A 21,033-nucleotide genomic window follows, 5' to 3' on the forward strand; every position below is an offset into this window, starting at 1 on the left:
AATGAAAGGAAGCGTAGAAAACTTTGAATTATTTCATAAAAATTCATGGTATTATATTTTTAGGCCAGCAGAGAAGCCCTTGCAAGTTCTGACAGCTCACCACTGGAATGAATGCAGGACGAAGATCTAGTTGTGCTTATCTTCAAGTCCTCTACCAAGACTGCATGTCACCACACACATAAGCTGTCAACTGGCATTTTTCTTTGAATAAAGCATGAAATCCCTTTTCTCACCCTCACTATCTAACCCTAGAATAGGCACCGGAAGGTCATTTATTATTGACTGGCCATTGTTTGGGAGCTGTCATTGTGTGTGGGATGCCAATGTTGAATTTGATGTGTTGTGTTTGTGAGATGATGCCATTTTTCCCAGGTTGATGTCTGAGCCTTGTTTCTGCAACTCCAGAGTAACCAATGCTTGCACAGACTTTAGGGGAAGAATAGTGAATTACAAGCAGCACGCCGGGTAGTCATTATGACCATGCCTGCGGTCATAATTCTGAGGTTTTGGGGTTAAATTCCAACACTGGCTTCCCTGTGTGGAGATTGGATGTGGTTTGTGCTCATGAGGATGTCTAGCTGCCTCACACAATACTTTTTCTTGAGTTTTGAAAGCCGCTTATAAATGAAATGTATTATAATAAAAAAGTGTGTAGGTAAATCAATCAATATTGACGTTCCAATACTTTCGGAGGGGATTGTATACATGTGTATATCAGTAGTATAAAGAGTATATTGGCTACTAAAATTATTTTATACATTTCTGTTGTTTACCTATTGACTCATGTCCAAATTTGACATAGGCTGTGGCTCATTTTCGATTCAATATATCGATCCACAGGATTCCAGGTTCCCAACGAGGGTATTGATAGATCATGGCATGTTCGGACTCCATGGGTGAGCTCAGTATATGTCCCCTAACTTTGGAAGAAAAGGGAAAAAAATGAAGTGTAAAATGACGAGGCAACACAGCAGTTTTAAGATGAGATTTCCTGGAATGCTTTTGCTCCCCTCCCCCCTCAAACTTGCCAATATTTTTTTCATCTTTTTCAGTTGATTTTTCTTTTGTTGTTTTTTTCCCCAAGATCAAATTGTATTTTTTTTATTTTTCCCTTTAACTTTTTGGGTTTTTTTTCCCCTCGCAAGCAGCCCATTCCTTTGTCTTTATTGGCAAAAGCAAACATGCTCGTGGATTAGAAACTCATCATTTTACAAACAAAATGACACGAAGAAAATACATCATTATCATCCACATCCTGCAAATATAAACAGTAACAAATCCAAAACTATTATCCGATAAACACACATTTTTTTACACTACAGTGTATGAGCGTACATACACGAGTAAAAAAAAAAAAGTGGAATAGAGAGTACATTCTCTGAATATACAAGAACCGAGTTACATTGTCCTCATTAAAATCAATTGGGAACCTAATCAGGGTGTGTGAGAAAGAGAAACGTAATCAAGGTGCGAAGATGACTCCAAAGGACACAGTGAGTGTATTTACATGCAGGAAGTTCAATAAATATTCTTTTGGTTGTATTATTTCACGACTGAAAAAAATAAATTCAAACAATACCCCGCATGAGAATGCGTGTAAACAATGTGAATTACAATTGAATTTTGAGACAGGAAAGGAGGAATGTAGAAATAATCCTCCAGTTGGACAGATATGATTGACATGGGACTATGTTGCTTTTCCAGATTTAAAATATGAACTGAATCTTCCCAAACCCCCCAAAGAAGGAGGAAAAAAAATCAATGTACAAAATTTACACAACCACTGCTGCACAAAGAAAATGAATCAAATATTGTAAAATAAAACAAAAAAAATCTGCGTAAGGCAAAGAAAGAAATTCTTTCTCTTTCTCTCTCTGTTAAAATCAAGGGTTTTATTTTTTACATTCAAGCATCTGTCTATGAATATTTACGAATGATTAGTTTTGAGAAACTGATGTTGGAAAGAATTCTTTACAAAAAATTATTACACACGATTCTATTCGTTTTCAGGGACGCGCTAAATTTAAACATGGAGATCTACTTTATGCGCATTTGTGGGTCGCTTTATTATTATTTTTGTAATTTCCAAATAAAATTGTCTATGCGCTATACGGGGCAATATATGGCGGGGTTGGGGAGCTGGGAGAGATTTGAAAGAAGGTGTTTGAGCCATCCAAATGAAGAAGCAGGTAAGAGTCGGAGGAATAAATTACCCCACCTTCAAAAAAAAAAAAAAAAAAAAAAAAAAAATCGTAAATACCGTTGTGTATAAAAATAGCTTTTCACAGTAGACGTAAATGTTATGCATTAACGACAGTTAATGTAAGCACATTTAAACTCGCTCTAAGAACCAAACCTTCTGCTTTCTCAGCAAAAGTGAGATTGTTTTTGTTGAATGGAGGGAACCCTCAGGGAAAAAAAAAGAAAAAAAACATTATACTTCCGTTAGTCCTAAAATGACTTTGTTGAAAATACTGGGGCTGGGAAAGAAGAGGAGTCCTAAAGCGTTGACCGCGCTGGCCATTTTTGTCGCCGTCATTGGATGGCTTTCATCGTCTCCAAGATCTGCTTTCGTACTTGTCGTCTTCGTCGTCATCCTCTTCCTCTTCTTCCTCCTCACCAGGCCGAGAAGAGCGGCCGTCCTTCTGCTGATAAAAGCATACCAGAGCCCATTAGTGCTGTCTTTGAGGTTTGTTTTCCATATTTAGTCACATAGGGAACATTTTTAGTTTAACAGAAAAATACTATAGTAAAGGGGAAAAAACATTTGTTTAGGGAAGTACAGTCAAACCTCAGTTTTCGAACGTCTCGCTCCTCGCCCAATTTGGTTTCCAACCAAAAATGTTTTTTTTTTTATGCCCCGGTATATCAATTCAATTTGGTTCGAAACCAAATTGAGCGCACCGGAATGCGTCACTCAACTACCCTCAACTTCCTTATAAGTCACGTCCTTACGTCGTGTCTTCCTTATTGTGAGCAACGCATTAATATTGTTGAATAATTGTTTTTTTTTAATGAAGAAACAGGCGTGTTTGGCTAAGATCTCCGCAAATGGGACGCTATTCTCGTGTAGCGTTCCATTGTGAGCAGACGTGTTTGTTTGTTCAATCAAGATTAAAAAAAGCGGATGTGTCTGGTTGAGATCTATGCAAATCAGACTGTTATCCTCGTGTAGCGTTACATTGTGAGTAGACGTTTTAAGTATTGTTCAATAAATGTAAAAAAGCAGTCACGTTTGGTGAGACTCTTCCTCATGTAGCGTCCATTGCAATAAGACGAATGAGTATTGTACAGTCAAGATTTTTTAAAAAAGCAGAATTTGTTTTCAAGACTTGGAACGGATTATTTTTTTTACATTGATTATAATGGAAAGGTGCTGTTTCAGCTTTCAAACAAATCGGTTTGTGCAAAAGTTTGTGTCAGGTTATACCGCAATGTCATCGTCTTTGGACTCCTCCTCCTCAGCCTCAGTGGTGACGGAGGGCGTCTTGGGCTTGTACCAGGAAATCTGCAACACGCGACCTTTGAACTTGGCTCCCTGGTTAGCTGCCTAGACAACGCGAGTGGAAAAAAAAAATATATAAAATGCAGTAAATATGGACAGAGTTCATTACGGTGAATGCTAAAGGCCACCTACAATTTCGGCTTCACTCCGAGTCTTAAAGGTCATGATGACACTGGTGGCGTCCTGGTCACGCAGATCCTCCAGGTCACCAAATTTCTGATTAAAAAATATAAAATAAATAAAAAAAAGCCTTTCCACATCCTATCATCAGCATTTAACACATTCACTGCCAGACGATGTGCAAACATTTTTTCACTCCAGTGCCAGGGTTTTTGTCATTTTCACTCAAATTCCATGACCCACAGAATATTGTTTTAGGACTATGTCAACATTCAATCTAGCGTAGACTCTCTTCTTTCATCAGAAAAAAAGAGTTAATTCCTAAATTATATGGGTCTGGAGTTATCTAAACTTGAAATGGGGGCAGCTGTACAAAATGCAAGTGCTGCCCCCTCATGGGAGGGAAAAACATTGCCAGAGGTCTGACCAGCGCTTTATCTGCACCCCCTCTGCAAGAAAAACCAAAACATGAACACATTCGGGAATGGCGCTCCATGTCATGGTTTTCAATTCCCGAATAATTTTGAGAATGGCAGTGAATGAGTTAAAGACAACACCTGCATTGCGTTCTCACCACAAAGTGTGACGTGAGCTCCTCTTTTTCTTCCTGGGTGACCCCCACAATAGTCAGAGCCCTGGGCCGGTGGTCCACAACCATGCGGTTTACGGAACCGCTGCGGCCCCTTGCGCGTATAGCGCCTGCTTCCAGCATCATCTTCCCCCGACCGCGGCCTCGACACGTCGGGGATCGCAGGATGCCCAGTTGCGTTGCCTGGAAAAAGAAAAGAATGAGGAGTAATCATGATGACGCTGGGATCATGTTATTAATATTAATCATCTTTTTTGAAGTAGTCCAGGATTTTTTTCCCCCTAAAATGGCTGCATTAAAACTACTGTATTTTCCGGTGTATGAGGCGCACCCAAAAGCCTTTATTTTCTTCAAAAGATGAGCCTGCGGCTTATACGTAGGTGCGTCTTATATGTGAAGTAATATTGAGCCACAACACCTCTCGCTACTACAGTCAGCAGCCATGGCTCAATTTCCCCCAGTATAAGAAGTCGTGCGTAACCCTAGTCTCTACCGTAGCACCTTATAATGTGGTGTGCCTTATATTTGGAAAACTTTTACATATTTCTATATAATATTTGGAAAACTATTTTCATTCACTGATGGTGCACCTTATACTCCGGTGCAACTTATATATGGAAAAAGTTTGAAAATACACCAGTCGTTGGGGGTGCGCCTTATACTCCGGTGCGCCATATACACTGGAAAATACACTAAATGGCTGACAACATGGGTCTTTTCCGACATGGCTTTTAAAGACCAAAATTCAACATTCTTAAATTGAAACAGGCATTCAAGTAGAGAGGCATTTCCCATATAAATGCCCTAATCTGTTCCATCTGAATCCAGTTTTAAGAATTCTTCGAAAATGGCCATGGCAAACATCAGCATGCTTGGTAGTAGCCAACAAAAAAAGCAGCTACATAAGTATGTTGCCTTCAGGAAACTCGGAGATGAGAATTGCAGCCCATACTGTAATTTTACCTTTCGTAACTAAGGCCAATATTTTTATGTTTAGGCGTTTCGGCAACTTGTGAACATTTAGTATGAGACGTTCATAGGTAGATGTACCACTGTCTTTTTGCTAAATAACAGTTTACAGTGTTTTCCGGTGTATCAGGCGCACCCAAAAGCCTCAATTTATTTTTCAAAAGATAGCCCTGTTCCTTATACGCAGGTGCGCCTTATATGTAAATAATATTGAGCCACAACAGGTCTCGCAACTACTGTCAGCAGCTACCGACTCCATTTTCCTCTGTGGAAAAAGTCGTGGGTAAACCAGCTTCTACTGTAACGCCATATAATGTAGTGTGCCTTATATTTGGAAAACCCTTTTATTCATTGAAGGTGCGCCTTATAGTCTGGTGCACCTTATATATGTAAAAAAGTTTGTATATACACCATTCATTGAGGGTGCGCCTTATACACCGGCAAATACAGTACATGGTCCAAAGTCGATGTGTTCACATATAAGGCACACCTGCATATACAGCGCAGGGTCATTTTAGTTAGCACTTTTGACTTGGGTTCTCTACATTCTCTCCTCACTTTTCAATTTGACGTTCCATCTCACATCTCTTAAGTTTACTTCGTCACCTCTCGAAAACCTTTCCTTCCATTTGGTCCTCCACTCATTCTCCACTTTTACTGCTCGCGCCCGTGACTTTTTATTTTATTTTTTGGACCCGTCAGCTTAAACTTTAATGAGACGGCCTCCATCGTGCGAGAGAGCGTTGAGTGTCAGATTGGGCTTCGTTAGCATTTAGCTCTTCCTCTGGGGTTGCTAAAGTGGCTCCGCTTTTAATGTGTACAGGGGAGGATAGGCTTGGGCTTAGTTGGTAGTGGTGGTGGTGGGGGGGGGGGGGGGGGCTTATGCATTTTTTAACCACTAGCTAATTTAGATCCCACGAGGAAGGAAGGATGGGGTGGGGAGGGATACATGTTTGGCAGGGTGTTCCTCTCAAAAGCCGCATACCTATTCTGCGAATGTTGTGACACAATAAGACTTGTCTTGCGTTGTGTTTCAGCGGGAGGGCACATGCGAGGCCAGTGTGAGGTCGAGATGATTTATGGCCTTCTCAAAGCAAACTTATTTTTTAAACATCCTCAATGGTTGTCAGGCGCCCAGATAAATTTTGTGTCTTGTACTGGGTGAGATGTCTGCACTGCAAGTGCGTCGGCGACCCCACCCTGCTCAATCGTTGCAGTCCCCTGTGTATCGTCGCAGTAGCATGTAGGTTTTTGTTTTCTTCGTTACAAAAAAAAAGACTTCAAATTGGCTACTTGACACTATGTCTGCTTTAAAGTCATTTTCCCTTGATATATCTTGGACTTATCCGTAATTAGAGAGTCTTAACTCATTCACTGCCAGATATGCAAAATGTGTCCACTCCAGTACCAGGGTTTTTGTCATTTTCACTCAAATTCCAAGACCCACAGAATATTGTGTTTTAGGACTACATAAACATTTAATGCAGCGTAAAAAAAACTTACTCTCTTCTTTCATCAGAAAAAAAAGATTTAATTCCCAAGTTACATGGGTCTGGAGTTATATGAGCTTGAAATGGGGTAGCTGTACAAAAGGCAAATGCTGCCCCCTTGCAGCAGGGAAAAATATTGCCAGAGGTCTGACCAGCGCTTTATCGGCACCCCCTTGCAAGAAAAACCAAAACCCGAATAAATTCGGGAATGGTGATCCATGTCATATTTTCAATTCTCGAATAAATCTGTGAATGAGTTAAAAAAAATAATATACAGTAACGTCTCGTTATATCGATATTCTCGGGAGTCGGAAAAAATATCGATATAACCGGACTATCGATATATCCGATCCTGCGGGCATGTAATTTTCTCCTTGAGTTCATAGAAATAGTATCGTAATAAGCAGTACTATCGATATAACCGATATCGATATAACGAGACTTTACTGTATTGGCATCGCAGATTCCTTCCTTCAAAGAATCTGAACCTGACCAAAGACACTCTTGTAAAAGGTAGATAGCATCACAGCAAAGTACATTTTAGCCTGTGGGTCAAGCAGGCCTGACAACGTTTGTACCCACGGTGCAAAATTGCTGCGTTTGAAATGTGGTGTGTGTAAAAAATAAAAACCACATTTTACCTCTTTCTGTAGCTGGCCCAGTTTTCTCTTGAGATCTGTCGTGTCTTCTCCAGAGCTCATCTTCTTATGGAAGTCCAACTCAGCATCCAGCAGCTCCTTCTGGGCCTGCAAAGTGAGAAATGAACCAAAATACACAGTGATGAAAAAAGTTCTCGCTTTCTTAGCGTATATCTGCTTCCGACGTCAAAGACTTTTGGGAACACGATTCCAGCAATGAAAATTTTAACACTTCATGGGGGTCCCCCAAAACTCACGTCGGTTTTGGTCTTGGGCTGGTTGTGATTGGCTTTTGAGGCCTGGGAGGAAGAATTCATTTCATTCTGGAGTTGGGCAATCTTTTCAGTCAGTTCCTTCAACGTTTTCATAATGTTGGCTCGTTCCTCTGGTTTCATCCCCCGGTTCTTCTCCAGACGGCTAATCAGCGCCTGATAAGAAATGGAAGTGACGCGTGGTGAGAGACTGAAATACAATACAATACATATTGATTTATAAAGAGCTTTAACAACAGCTGAAGCTGGAACATGGACAGCTATCATATACAGGAAAATAAAGCAGTCACAAAGATAGCAGAAAGCACAAAGATACGACTCATACTGAATGATTTAGCCATAATATTAGCATGTTCTTTATCATTTTTCCATCGAGTGATGCAGTTGGGCTACATCTTCACTGTATAAAGTTTGAGAAAATCTTAAGTGAGAAAATGTTTTGAATTGATAGCTCAGCTTCAAGTGGTTAACATGACATGAAGCTAAGCTAATACATCTTACAAGCTTAGAAACATTGACATGATGCTCCAGGCAGAGACAAATGAGCTCAATATTTCAGGTGCCTTTTGTCCATGTTAGCGCTTTGTTGCAGCTGCAGTGAATGTATGGATCGCATTGTATTTTGGACAGCCGCCCTCATATAACTACAGATTTAAAATTCATTAATTAACTTTTTTTCTCATGAAAGGAGAGAGTCAAAGGTTTCTTAGGCTGCATTGAATGTTTATGTAGTCCTAAAACTCAATATTCTGTGGGTCCTGCAATTTGAGTGACAATGACAAAAACCATGGCACTGGAGCTGACACATTTTTTTGCACACGTCTGGTAGTGAATGAGTTACGATTTACTTCACCACCTGCTTTGGGAAGATGGTCAGTGCGGCCATCAATGTCATTTATGAATTAACCGCGTGATTGTGGAACTTCCGCATCTTCCGTTTGGGCTTGCGTGTGTAGTTTTCACCTTTTGACATTCAATCTGCGTCTTTAACATTTCTTGCTTCTTCTTCCGCAAGTCGTGTTGTAGTTTTAACGCCTCCTGAATTGAAGCAAACGACATAATACATGGCGTTAAACCGGGAAGGCGAGGTAAAGCGGATTCTAGGATTTTACATCGACGCCGATACAAATCCCGTCACATCACCCCCCTAGTGCTGTGTATTAAAAAATTGAACAACATGCCTGTTTCTTCTTCAGGGCTTCCTGTGCTTCCAGTGCTTTCGCCGTTTTCCCAAGGCACTTGGAGGACAACTTGAGCGGCGTGGAAGTGTAGGGACCCTTCTGGGTGTTTGTCAGCACTGGCGCCACCTAAGTGGCGCACACAGCGAAAGGGGAAAGCAACACATTTAGGTCATCACATGGAGCAGGGAGACGTGATCCAAACAAGACTTTTATTTTTCATGGCTGCTTGCATAAAACTTTGCTGAATACATAGGAATAATTATTATTCCCGTTTATGTTTTGTAGCATAACCCACGAGAACATGTCATGCAACCCATTCACTGCCATTCCCAAATTTATTCGGGAATTGAAAAGCATGACGTGGGTCACCCTTCCCAAATTTGTTCGGGTTTTGTTTTTCCCTGCAACAAGGGGGCAGCATTTGCCTTATGTACAGCCTCCCCCACTTTCAATGCAGATAACTTGAGAGCCAAGTAAACTCAAAATAAACTTGTTTGTGTTTTTTCTTGTTGGCTTGCCGATAAAGAGCTGGTCAGACCTCTGCCAATGTTTTTCCATCCTACAAGGGGGCAGCATTTGTCTTTTGTACAGCCACCCCCATTTCAAGCTCAGATAACTTCAGACTCATATAATTTAGGAATTAAGTCTTTTTTCCTGATGAAAGAAGAAAGTCTAAGGTTTCTGTAGGCTGCATTGAATGTTTATGTAGTCCAAAAACTCAATATTTTGTGGGCCCTTCAACCTCAGTGACAATGACCAAAACCCTGGCACTGGAGTGGATACATATTTGCATGTTATCTGGCAGTGAATTAGTTAACCTTATCTCGAAGTATTTCAACTTCACAAAGTATACGGAGCAGGGGTGGAGAACATTTTTGCTATAAGGAGCTTTTCAGTCCTCCAAGGGCCATACAGTATCCTTAAAGGGATTTTTCATTCTGTCTAAAATAGCCAGCCGACAGAGCTAAAAACATGGTCGTTTTTAACTCCATTCTACGGGAATGAAACAAGCGGGCGTCAAAGCACACATGCACAGAGATAAAGACGCACATGGGCAGCTTCTGCATTGTCGGGTGTACTCGTGATGCCGACTCCCGCTGGCGAACGATGCTTGTTCAGCACGTAAGCGGCAGGATTGTGCTGCTTGATACCCTGCAAAACAAACAAAAAGTTTGCGTTTGTCAAGAAGACTATGAGAAAAATAAATATTCATCCCAAAAATAGAGACCCTACTACGTATTGAATTCCATCAAACAGCCTTACCTGCGGGCCGACTTGGCCGCCTGCGCCCTGTTCCAGCATGTTGGGCTTTCGATGCCAGCGCATGTTGATGAAGCGATTGTTGAGAACCGCCTCGGCGCAGTACATGGCCCGACAGGCTTCTTCGTTGGATGTGAACTGGATCAACGCCACCTCTGGGTCGCCACCAAACACAACCTGGATGGTTTGAATTTTTTAAGGAGGGTTTTTGGGGGCCTTCGATGAGGTCTGCTTTCCATTTTCATGATTTTATTTAAAATGCATTTTCAAAATCTTATGACTGTTATCCCTCCCGCTTACGGCATTACCTGAATGTTCACGATGGTCCCGAATTTGCTGAAGTGTCCATTGAGCTTGGTGATGGTGTTAAGCTCGGGTGGGATATTGCGCACCTCCAGTTTGGTGTTCACATGGAAGTTCCTCCTAGGGAAGTTGCCTTTGTTGTTGAAGTTTGGCCTGGAACGAAGAGAGCGGTAAACGATGATGCAACAGATATTGTGTTCTTAGTTAGATACTTTTTGAATACAACAATCAATGTGAGATCAATGTTTAGACTTAAAGCTCTATTTCACAAACATATCGCAGTTACCAATTCTTGAAAGTACTGTATTTTCCGGTGTATAAGGTGCATCCAAAAGCCTTGATGTTCTTCAAAAGATGACCCGCGACCTTATACGCAGGTGTGCCTTATATGTGAAGTAATATTAAGCGACAACAGGTCTCGCATAGACTGTCAGCAACCGCCGAATGTAGTAGTGCGTAACCCCAGCCTCTACTGTAGCGCCTTATAGTGTAGTGTGCCTTAAATTTGGAACACATGTATATACAGTAAAGTCTCGTTATATCGATATTCAAGGGAGTCCGAAAAAATATCGATATAACCGGGACTATCGATATATCCGACCCTGTTTACATGTAATTTTCTCCGTGTGTGCATAGAAATAGTATCGATATAACCGGGACTATCGATATATCCGATATCGATATAACGAGACTTTACTGTATATAAAACACATATATATTGATATACTATATTTGGAAAACTTTGTTCTGTAGCCACAAGGGGACATAAGCCAGTGTCTTCTTGTGCCGGTCCCAAGCCCGGATAAATACTGAGGGTTGTGTTAGGAAGGGCTTCCGACGTAAAAGCTTGAGCAAAAAAAAAACATGTGAATCAAACCTCTGAAGATGGAAGACAATGATTCGCTCTGGCGACCCCTTGTAGGGAAAAGCCGAAAGGAAAAGAAGATACAGTAAAGTCTCGTTATATCGATATTATATCGATAGTCCCGGTTATATCGATACTATTTCTATGCACGCACGGAGAAAATTACATGCAAACAGGGTCGTATATATCGATATTTTTTCAGACTCCCTTGAATATCGATATAGCGAGACTTTACTGTATTTGGAAAATTGTTTTCATTCATTGAAGGTGCTCCTTATAGTCCGGTGCGCCTTATATATGCTAAAAGTTTGAAAATACACCATTGATTGTGGGTGCGCCTTATAGTCCGGTGCGCCTTACACACCGGAAAATATCGTAACTATTGAAGCAAGTAAACGAAAAAAAATACATCCTGAATTCAAAATAGAAATGCCAGTGTATTTCATTGCCATTAAGTTTTTAAAATGATAGATACATTTACAATTTAGTCACTTGTTGATCACCACGTAAATGTTGTACTGTACAAAGGCAAAAATCAATACAACTCAGCTCCTTGTCAACTTTGACACAAACGGGTTTCGCAACATTACAACTAAGCTGATATTTAAAGGATTAAAGATTTAACTCTTACTTTTGCATCCAGGGTTTTTTCACCATGGGTCCATCAGATAACATACAGCCCATGGGTCTCTTCCTGTTGTGCAGCTCTGAGTTGAAAGAGGACATGTTACTTCCTGGTGTGCTGGCGGGAGTGGCGGGCTCCGTTTGGATCACTATATTGGCAGCTGAGGTTGCAAAAAGAAATAAGAATCTCAATTTTATCAATCTGGCGCTTATAACTGTGAAGGATGAATTATGGTGAGAAGTGAAAATGTTACTACTGGCTACCTCTTGAGCCTTGTCCCTCATTGGATGTGAGGCCGATGAGGTTGGGGCGCTGCGTCTGTATTCGGGGAATGAATTGGCGATACTGGTTGCGACCGGCTCCAGTCAGCCCCGGCGATTCCGGGTTGTAGCCCTCGGGATCATAGTTATCTGAAGGCAGAAAAAGGTGCTTTTAAATACTGTGAAAGTAAACAGTTATCCGGCCATCCAGAACTCTGTGATCACACAGTTATGTGGTGATTATCCTATGAATGAAACTCAACAAAATAACAACTAAATGTCATCACCATCCAATGAAAAAATGTGAGAATTTTGTAGTTTAAAAAATGAAATAAGAAAAATATAAACATCGCACAAGAAAAAAAAACTGGACAGTAACAACGTGTATGTAGGACCAAAAATATAAGACAAACGGTACATTCAACATGATGAAAATGAGTTTTACATCAGCGTTGTCATTTGTCAGTCCAGTTGTGCTGTATTTTCCGGTGAATAAGGCACACTGAAAATGCCTTAATTTTCTTACAAAGAAACCCGCGCCATACATGCAGGTGAACCTTATATGTGAAGTAATATTGAATAACAATAGGTCTCGCAATTACCGTCAGCAGACATGTGGTGTGCCGTATATTTGGAAAACTTTTATATATTTCTATATTCTATTTAGAAAACAATTTCATTCATTGAAGGTGCATTTTATAGTCCAGTGCGCCTAATGGGAAAAGTTTGAAAATACATCATTCATTGCAGGTGCGCCTTATACACCGGAAAATACGGTGCCCTTATATCTATTTTATACAAAGATGTGCAAAATTTGCACATCACTGCTTTACAAAAAAAACAAAGAAAAAAAAAAGAAAAACAAGTCAGATGCTGGATTGGGTTTAGTCATTGAAAGTAGTTTTTAAATTATGGTAAATTCATGTTTACTGTCACTGTCAGTGCCTTATACTACAGTGCACCTTATGCACCGGAAGATTTTGTTTTTGACGTTTGAAAATTCACCTCATTCCATCTCGCAAGCAAGGCATTGCATTCTAGCTGTTTTACTTATTTATGAAGAGGCAGGAGGGACAGCAAAATACACTGAACCCCAAAACAATGTACAGAAGTAATGTTGCACTGCCACTTTCAGGTCAACAAGCAACACTGCAGCATAATAACAAAAAATATATAGTAATTTTCCTCAAAAAAATGCAAATGAACATCAACGGATAGTTAAAAGGAGTGGGAAAAATGAGTGATGAGTTGTGAATTCCTATGACAAGCCTCAATCTGCTTACATTCAGACTGGACATATCGGGGACGGAGCGACACCGACGAAGAGGAAGGAGGAGGCAGAGGAGGCAGAGGAAGAGGAGGCGGCAGCCTCACGCCGGGCGGCACGACAGCAGGCGACGACGTGATCACCGACTGGTGATTGGGGGTTTCCATTCCACTGGTTGCGATCAGTGGAGGGGGTCCTGATGGAGACACAAGCCCAAGCTAATGTCTTGGAACGAGTCCTTCATTTATGAGGGTTCAGCCTTTAATTCAGCTACTGATTGCTCGCTTTTCATTGAGATACATAATGGGGAAAAAAGGAAAAAATGCACCCTGTTCTGCTATCGTTGTGCACAATTCATTACATAACACCTTCATAAAAATATGTACTGTGTTGTATCAGGGACGACTAGTCAAACTGCAACAAACCCAAACATCCCTGAGTGTATTTACACATTTTTGTCATTGACGTGTAAGTTGTAATTGCACCATGTAACATGCGCATTATAACTGGCAGGCTTATGCCATATTTCCAATCGCCGCAAAAAAAAAAAAAAGTGTTGTAAAAGAAATATTAGGAAGAAAAAAATGCAATTAAAATAACCACAAGAATGCATGCCCTGCATGCTGGGTCCGTGAGGACAGTAATTTCATCTGTGCTGTATGTCATGCATATTAGCATATTTGACAATAAAGCTGACTTTGACGACTTTTTTTTTAGAAGAGCTTTTCACTTGTCTCAAATGAGTGACATTCCTGGGGACGAATGGGGAAGGGCGTATGCTATAAGGATGACCACATTTAGAAGAAGTATACAGACCCTCCCCGACTTCCGAACGAGATACATTCCGAACGATCGTTCGTAAGGTGAATTTGTTCGCAAGTTGCTTCAGTGCTATATTTTGTATGGAATGTATGTTTAGAGATTATATAAGTGTGTTTAAAGGATATTCGACACCATTTTTTTTGTTTCCTAACTGACATCAGAAAAACGTATTATAGCATCTAAAATACCCAAAACACGCAGGCTGATATTTTTAGTCAAATGAAAAACACCAATAAAAATTACTTAAAGTGTCCCAAAACTACTTCAAAATGATCTGAGAAAGTTTCAGTTTCAGAAGGTCCTGTCCCCTTGTTCGTGACGTCACGCCAATACATCTTGCCTTGCTCAAGAATCAAAACAATGGCTTCAGATTCGGAGAAGATGCTTTCTTGTTCCTCATCCAGTTATGAATATGATTCAAATAGTTCTGAAGAGGAAAGCATAAATGTTTGCAATCGATTAAAGAAATCCTTCCGTCTCATTTTGAGGCGTCTGGACTCCAATGTAGCGTCCCAGAATATGCACAAGATGGTGCCCAAGCTCCATTGGAAATAGGCTGATTTGTCTGCTGGGAATTTGTGTCAACTAGAATCAAATTGCAGTCTTGGTGCAACACACAATGATTCACCATCGCGTTATTTGTGTTTTCCTTGTAATTTCAACACGGATCAACATGAAATTTTCTGACCAAACAAAGTACCCAAAATGCATTGTGTGTCACTTTCTCGGTCAGGGGCGTTCCCTCCGCGACGTCAGGAATCATCACCAACTCAAAAACAAGACTTCCTGAATATTCAGCGCCAGTCTTAAAACGTAAAATATAGCTATATGCGGTGGAATATTAGTAAAATACGCTCAGTAGAAGTCATTTGAAGTGATTTTACAAATTATGGACACAACTTGTCTCGAGGCGTCGGTTGTCCTTTGAGGTTTATATAAAGGTCTTTAAGGCTTGTATAAGTAACCTGTATTGGTTTGTACTGTCGGATGTGGGGATGAAAAGAAGCACTACTCGGAAAAAGTCGCGCTATACAAAATCTAATTTACAGCATCTCTGTCCAAACATTTTTTTGAAATACCCGCAAAAATGTTCAGGTGTACCGTTGTTCGTAACTTGAATGTTCGTAAATAGGGGAGTGGCTGTCGTAAGAACCATCTACATGTAGAGACAGATGGACAGACTGATACTCACCAGTCAACGTGAAAACGCCAGGTGGTGGCTGGCCGTAAGGCGGCATCGGCGGCGGTGGTATCCTGAGTGACGGGGGCGGCTCAGTGATGGGAGGTGGCATGGGCAGGCCGCCGGGGGGGATCACTGGCGGCGGCGGGAAAGGGATGATGTTGGGAAGATTGACGTCATCCACGATGAGAGGGTCGTTGCCGTGGTCAAACGCGCACAGGTCGCCCCGCACGCAAAATCCTTTTTCTGCGTGGGGGAGGGAAGACAACATCAGGAAATTCTTGGTTGAAATCAGTCTACATGTTGATGTGAGTTGAGGACTTCTATTTAGACAAAGAAATGCGTTTTGCTGCCAGCTATGTGTAAGGAACTTGGTTGAAGTTAAGTTGAGGAGTTTCAATTGCAGAGAAATTGTGCTTTGACAGGATGTTGTGGGACCCAGACAAAATTAAACTGTTTTTATATGGGCTTTACACTATGCATGGCAATGCTCAGTTGATACGCAACAAAAAGTAGAGGTTGACTGTGCGTCTGTACAAATTTCAAAGCAAGATTAGCCTCTGTAGTGGTTGGGTTGATACAAATTAAAGGCGTATGGTTCTGGGATGCAAAGCCAGACAGTATTTAGTGTATAGTTACACTGAGGGACTCGATCCCTTGAGCTTGAATACTTGGACAGTAATGGCAGAAGAGGCCTTCAGGGGCACCGGATATTTTAACAACGCTTACCTCTGGAGAGGTGCATTTGAGCCTTTCCCCCCACTGGGGACGATAGCCTTAGTAATCAACATTAGCGGTCATTAGCCATGAAAACAGGACTATGAATAATCCCTTTGGGCAAGTCACAATTGTATTGTTTATACAAAATGCATTTATCCAATGACAATGAGTAGTGCTACACTGATGTTTTAATAATTTGTTTTGTTACAAAATAATTTGACAGCAAATATTTGCTCTGCAATCAGTCGTGTTACTATTTTATTATTATTCAATAGATATATTTTTTGGGAGTCATATTTGATGTCAAAACACACACACACACACACACACACACACATTTGCCAACTTTATATATATATATATATATATATATATATATATATATATATATATATATATATATATATATATATATATATATATATATATATATATATATATATATATATATATATATATACACACATACATATATATATATATATATACATACATATATATATACATATATATATACACATATACATATATATATATATATATATACATATATATATATATATATATATATATATATATATATATATATATATATACATATATATATACATATATATATATATATATATACATATATATATATATACATACAGTAAAGTCTCGTTATATCATATCGGATATATCGATATATATATACTATTTCTATGCACGCACGGAGAAAATTACATGCAAACAGGGTCGGATATATCGATAGTCCCGGTTATATCGATATTTTTTCGGACTCCCTTGAATATCGATATAACGAGACTTTATATATATATATATATATATATATATATATATATATATATATATATATATATATATATATATATATATATATATATATAAGAATAGGCGCAATAGGCACCTTGTTCTCTTTATATAGTCGGTCAGAGAGTTCGCCCTCCTGAAGACAATTTTTAACAACAGCTACTTAAAATGAGGCTAAAAACAGCATACAAATGTTGATCAATGTCAAAGATATACTTGTGAAAAAAATACCCATATTTCAACTTGTCAATAATGAAAATATCATGTTTGCTACTAGTAAAAAAAAAAAAACAGAAGTATTTTACAATCAATCATTTAATAATCAATCTTGTTTGTACAATACAATGAATTGTAAGACGTTGTTAGTAAGTTAAAATATGCAGATCTAACCTACATTACCCTATGGGTTGACAAAGATATCGATCTACAAACTCAAATTACAAACTTGCGTAATTTTTATTTTCTTGACCGAAGTATAACTCCTGGAAATGCTCGGGAGTATTCCTCGCGAAAACGAGAATGGCATGTACCATGCGCATGCGCAATTAATCTAAAGGAGGTTAACAGCTGGCACTGTGCCGATCGCCTGTCCTAAATTTAAATACGAGACAGAGCGATCTCGTGTTTTGAATGAAAATTGAGTATTTACTATTTTGATGACTTTTGACTTATTGTTTTAATTGGAAACCGTCATTTTCATGAATGAACCGTAACCCGGAATGAGATAATGAAAACCGGACTCATTCCGGAGAAAACATTGCTGCAGTGGGGAACTCAGTAAGACGCATCTTTTTGGGTCACCCTCCCGAAAGAGGAGTGTGTAAAAGTGATTGACAACTTTGTCAGACGAGTACAGGTTTGCCTGCAACGAAATGGTGGACATTTGGAACACATCTTGGGAAAGTCATAAATTGACTAAAAATTGACAGAAATAGCCGAAACTCTGGTGAATGGTTTTCCATAAAGTGAAAAATGTGTGGTTGTAATTTGAAACATTTTTTAAACAAAGCCACAATTGAAATTTTCATGGGTACGCAACTTTTTGGGTCACCCTGCATTTTGTGTGTTGACTACGCAGCAGACTCACAGTTTATCCTTCACACACACACACACACACACACACACACACACACACACACACACACACACACACACACACACACACACACACACACACACACACACACACACACATTTATTTGCACACATATTAGCTTTCATTTTCAAGGCATTGCAAATATTAACTCCAAACTACAAGAGGACTAACTGCATAGTTACCATCATAATCCCGACACCGTTGCTTGCGTGACGGGTTCTTATTGCTGAACGGCTTGCCAACGCCGTCTTGCCTCGCTTTGCCATAGTAGCCGGACCAGCTGTCTGTGGTGCCGTCGGGGATGTGCGCATGCGTTGCCAAAGGAATACTGCCGGGTCCCGGTCCGCCGGCGGTAGACGAGAAAGGGTGCAGGGGTGTAGGCAAGAGGGGCGATGTGAGCTGAGGTGCCTGCTGGGGCCTGCCCGGGGCGGACGAGTTGTAGCCATCCGCATCCTTCCTTTCCACCTCAAACTTGGACTTGAAGTCTGTCAGAAAGACACAAAAAGTATCACAACAGAGCACGGATGATCTTTCCCGCCGCAACACGCAAACCAACCTTGAGGATAGTCGGCTACATTCAGAGGTGTGTAGCTAAATCCCACGTGATGTACATTCAAAGCATTCCACATTTTATCCCACTAATTCAAACACAGCCTCTTCCCTTGCTGAACTGTGGTTGTTGTTGTTTCTCACCTCGTCCCCTACTCTTCCCCCGGCTGCCGCTCCTGCTCCGGCTGCGGCTGCGGCTGTTGCTCCTCCCGCGAGAGCTCCCCCTGCGCCGCTCGTGCCGTTCCCGCTCGCGGTGTGAATCGCCGCTGCTCTTGCCGTGACGATCAAAGTCCCGCCTCTTGCGCTCATCCCGCCTCCTGTCATCACGACTCCTGTGTGGTGTGTTAATTGAGATCGGCCTTTAAATTCAGCCGACTTACATTGTGCAGTTTGTCAGTCATTGATCTGACTTAAAATTAGGCATGTAAATATAGTTGATTCTCAATAAATTTGAATATCATGGAATCAAGTTTTTTTATTTCAATGGTTCAGTTACAATATGAAATAGTGTATTATACAGATTTATTGTATGTGCAGGAAATACTTTTCACAATGCAAATTCCCACCTAAACCTTAAATTGAAAAGGATTGATTGCTTACATAATAAAGTAGTTTGATTCCTTGAGATGGTGAATTTGGGTTTTTTTTGTTAGCTAAAAGCTGAAAATCATTACAAGTATTAAACATAAAATGATGACATATTTCAGTGGGCAATGACCATACAGTAAATACATTTTACCAGTAGAATTCAATTTGTGCCCTAAAATTACATTTTCCGCAATTCTGAGATAAACTAGCCAACCAAACTCAAACCTGGATTCGTTGAAGTCGGAGCGATTTCTAGGAGGACTTCTCCTGCGCCTGTTTTCTCTCTCCTCCTCCGCTGTCTCAATCTTCCAAGAAAAACAACAAAACAAAAACAATTCTCTCTTGGTATGTTCAGAAAATAGAAACAAATCAATTGATTCCTTTCTTACTTGCACTGCATCTGATTTAGCTGGAGGAGGATTGACCGCTTCTTTTGGAGCTTCCTTCACAACAGAATTACCCTGGTAATTCTTGCTTGTCAGACATTCAAAAAGTTTATCCACAAAGCCTACAGTCTCTGGAATCACAGAATAAATAAATGATTAGCTTAAATCATTCATTATTTCTCATCTTATGACCATGTATGTTCTCAATTAAATTAAATCTATTCAAACTATTATAAACAACCATTAAAACGTATACAATTTAAAACATTTGACATGATTTACAAGCTGGTGGCCATTGTGAGAAACAACGGAAACGTTTTCCCTTTCATAATAGAAAAATTAATTTCAAAATAGTTCAGCCGTGACACAAATGCAACCTATGATATGGGAAAAAAAAGAAAGTAATACCTTTTTGTAGGAAGACGTCAAGCTGATCGGCACACAGCGCTTTCAGCTCCTTCTCCGGTTTATCCTTTTTCACCAGGGCCACAACGTAATTGGCTAACGCAGAAGGGTCAGCATCGCAACTGTGAATCATGAAATAGATCAACTTTCAAACCTTAGTTTATATTGCTTCAATTAACAGTTTAACAGTTGTTCACCAAAAATAGTTCAAAATTGCTTATTCATTCACAACAAAGATTTTTTAAAAAAAAATATCTATATACCAGTGACGTATAGTTGCAGGTAGAACAATGAAATGTGCATCCACTACATGGCAAAAGGTGGAATTTACCCATGTTATCCAACTGTAGCCGTCAATACACCAGAAATTATACTATTCACAAAGTAAATACATTTGTGTATACATTAGGATGAGATCAGTCGGTAAAGCAATCTTTTGTTACGGACCTAAGGTTGTGGCAACTGAGGGGAAAATTACAATCGGATCTTTTTACACCTTGTGGCAACTTTTCTGCATGACATCTTGCTAGAAACAGAGCAATTGAAACTATAAATTTCACGGGAGAGAGATGGTAACTATGGCAACAGACGTGGCAAGCGTCCACTTAAGACATGTTTACACATTTTGCATCGATATGAATCCAAGTGAGCTTCTAGAATTGCAATCATAAAGGTACATGCTGTGCTGTAGTTTGGAATTGTGTTAACAGAGTAAAGTTATTTTTTAAGGTGCCAATGAAGTTATAGAAATCAATTGTTCAACCATTGCAAGGAATGCAGTGAGCATGTTATTTCACAGGAAACTGGACGTCAATCAGTTTCTAAAAAGCAAGCGTTCGGCCACGGTGGTCAGGTTCCAGCAATTTCCCCCTCATTGAAGCTAACACAGTAGCTGGCTACGTAGCGTGCGAGCTATGACATTTCAATTCAATCACTCACATAGGCTCCAGAAGTTTTGCCAGCCACGACTTAAGAGCGTCCAAATTCTCTATAATCATCGTGAGGAAGACGATAACGCGGTCTAAAAAATGAAACAGAGCCCCGAAACGCCTGCTTTCATCGCCTATATATTTGTGAGCTTCGGGGCCTCCTCTCGTCACTGGCAGGTCGCACCACAGCGGTTTACGGCA

The 21,033-nt window shown here is 40.1% G+C and overlaps 1 protein-coding gene across 3 annotated transcripts; it reads right to left on the reverse strand.

Moving 5' to 3' along the window:
- Positions 1-973: 973 nt before the first annotated feature.
- Positions 974-21,018, reverse strand: rbm27 (RNA binding motif protein 27). 3 transcript variants are annotated; one of them, XM_089017363.1, is made up of 21 exons: positions 20,843-21,018; positions 19,907-20,025; positions 19,502-19,629; positions 19,338-19,417; positions 18,669-18,856; positions 18,158-18,460; positions 15,359-15,592; positions 13,361-13,540; positions 12,081-12,227; positions 11,824-11,977; positions 10,333-10,480; positions 10,028-10,201; positions 9,815-9,916; positions 8,765-8,890; positions 8,547-8,621; positions 7,569-7,739; positions 7,315-7,419; positions 4,200-4,397; positions 3,638-3,721; positions 3,431-3,550; positions 975-2,648 (listed from the first exon to the last, which is right to left on the reverse strand). In XM_089017363.1, the coding sequence occupies exons 1-21, from the start codon at positions 20,899-20,901 to the stop codon at positions 2,550-2,552; spliced, it is 2,994 nt and encodes a 997-aa protein (XP_088873489.1). In that variant the 5' UTR covers positions 20,902-21,018; the 3' UTR covers positions 975-2,549. The 3 variants fall into 3 exon arrangements, with proteins under 3 accessions (XP_088873488.1, XP_088873490.1, XP_088873489.1); XM_089017362.1 differs by having other exon boundaries at positions 974-2,648; positions 19,338-19,629; XM_089017364.1 differs by lacking the exon at positions 13,361-13,540 and having other exon boundaries at positions 974-2,648; positions 19,338-19,629.
- Positions 21,019-21,033: the final 15 nt, after the last annotated feature.

Source organism: Hippocampus bargibanti, linkage group LG16 (assembly GCF_051943395.1).
Source record: "Hippocampus bargibanti isolate YZ-2025 linkage group LG16, ASM5194339v1, whole genome shotgun sequence".
Lineage (NCBI taxonomy): Eukaryota > Metazoa > Chordata > Actinopteri > Syngnathiformes > Syngnathidae > Hippocampus > Hippocampus bargibanti.

What these genes read in the sequence shown, in the direction of transcription:
- rbm27 (XM_089017362.1), bottom strand. Translation starts at nt 20,901, where the DNA reads ATGATTATAGAGAATTTGGACGCTCTTAAGTCGTGGCTGGCAAAACTT. An exon ending in TGACGTCTTCCTACAAAAAG is followed by an intron (nt 19,630 to 19,906) that starts GTATTACTTTCT and finishes CTGTGATTCCAG; the next exon opens with AGACTGTAGGCTTTGTGGAT. An exon ending in AAGCCCTGAAGAAGAAACAG is followed by an intron (nt 8,622 to 8,764) that starts GCATGTTGTTCA and finishes GCTTCAATTCAG; the next exon opens with GAGGCGTTAAAACTACAACA.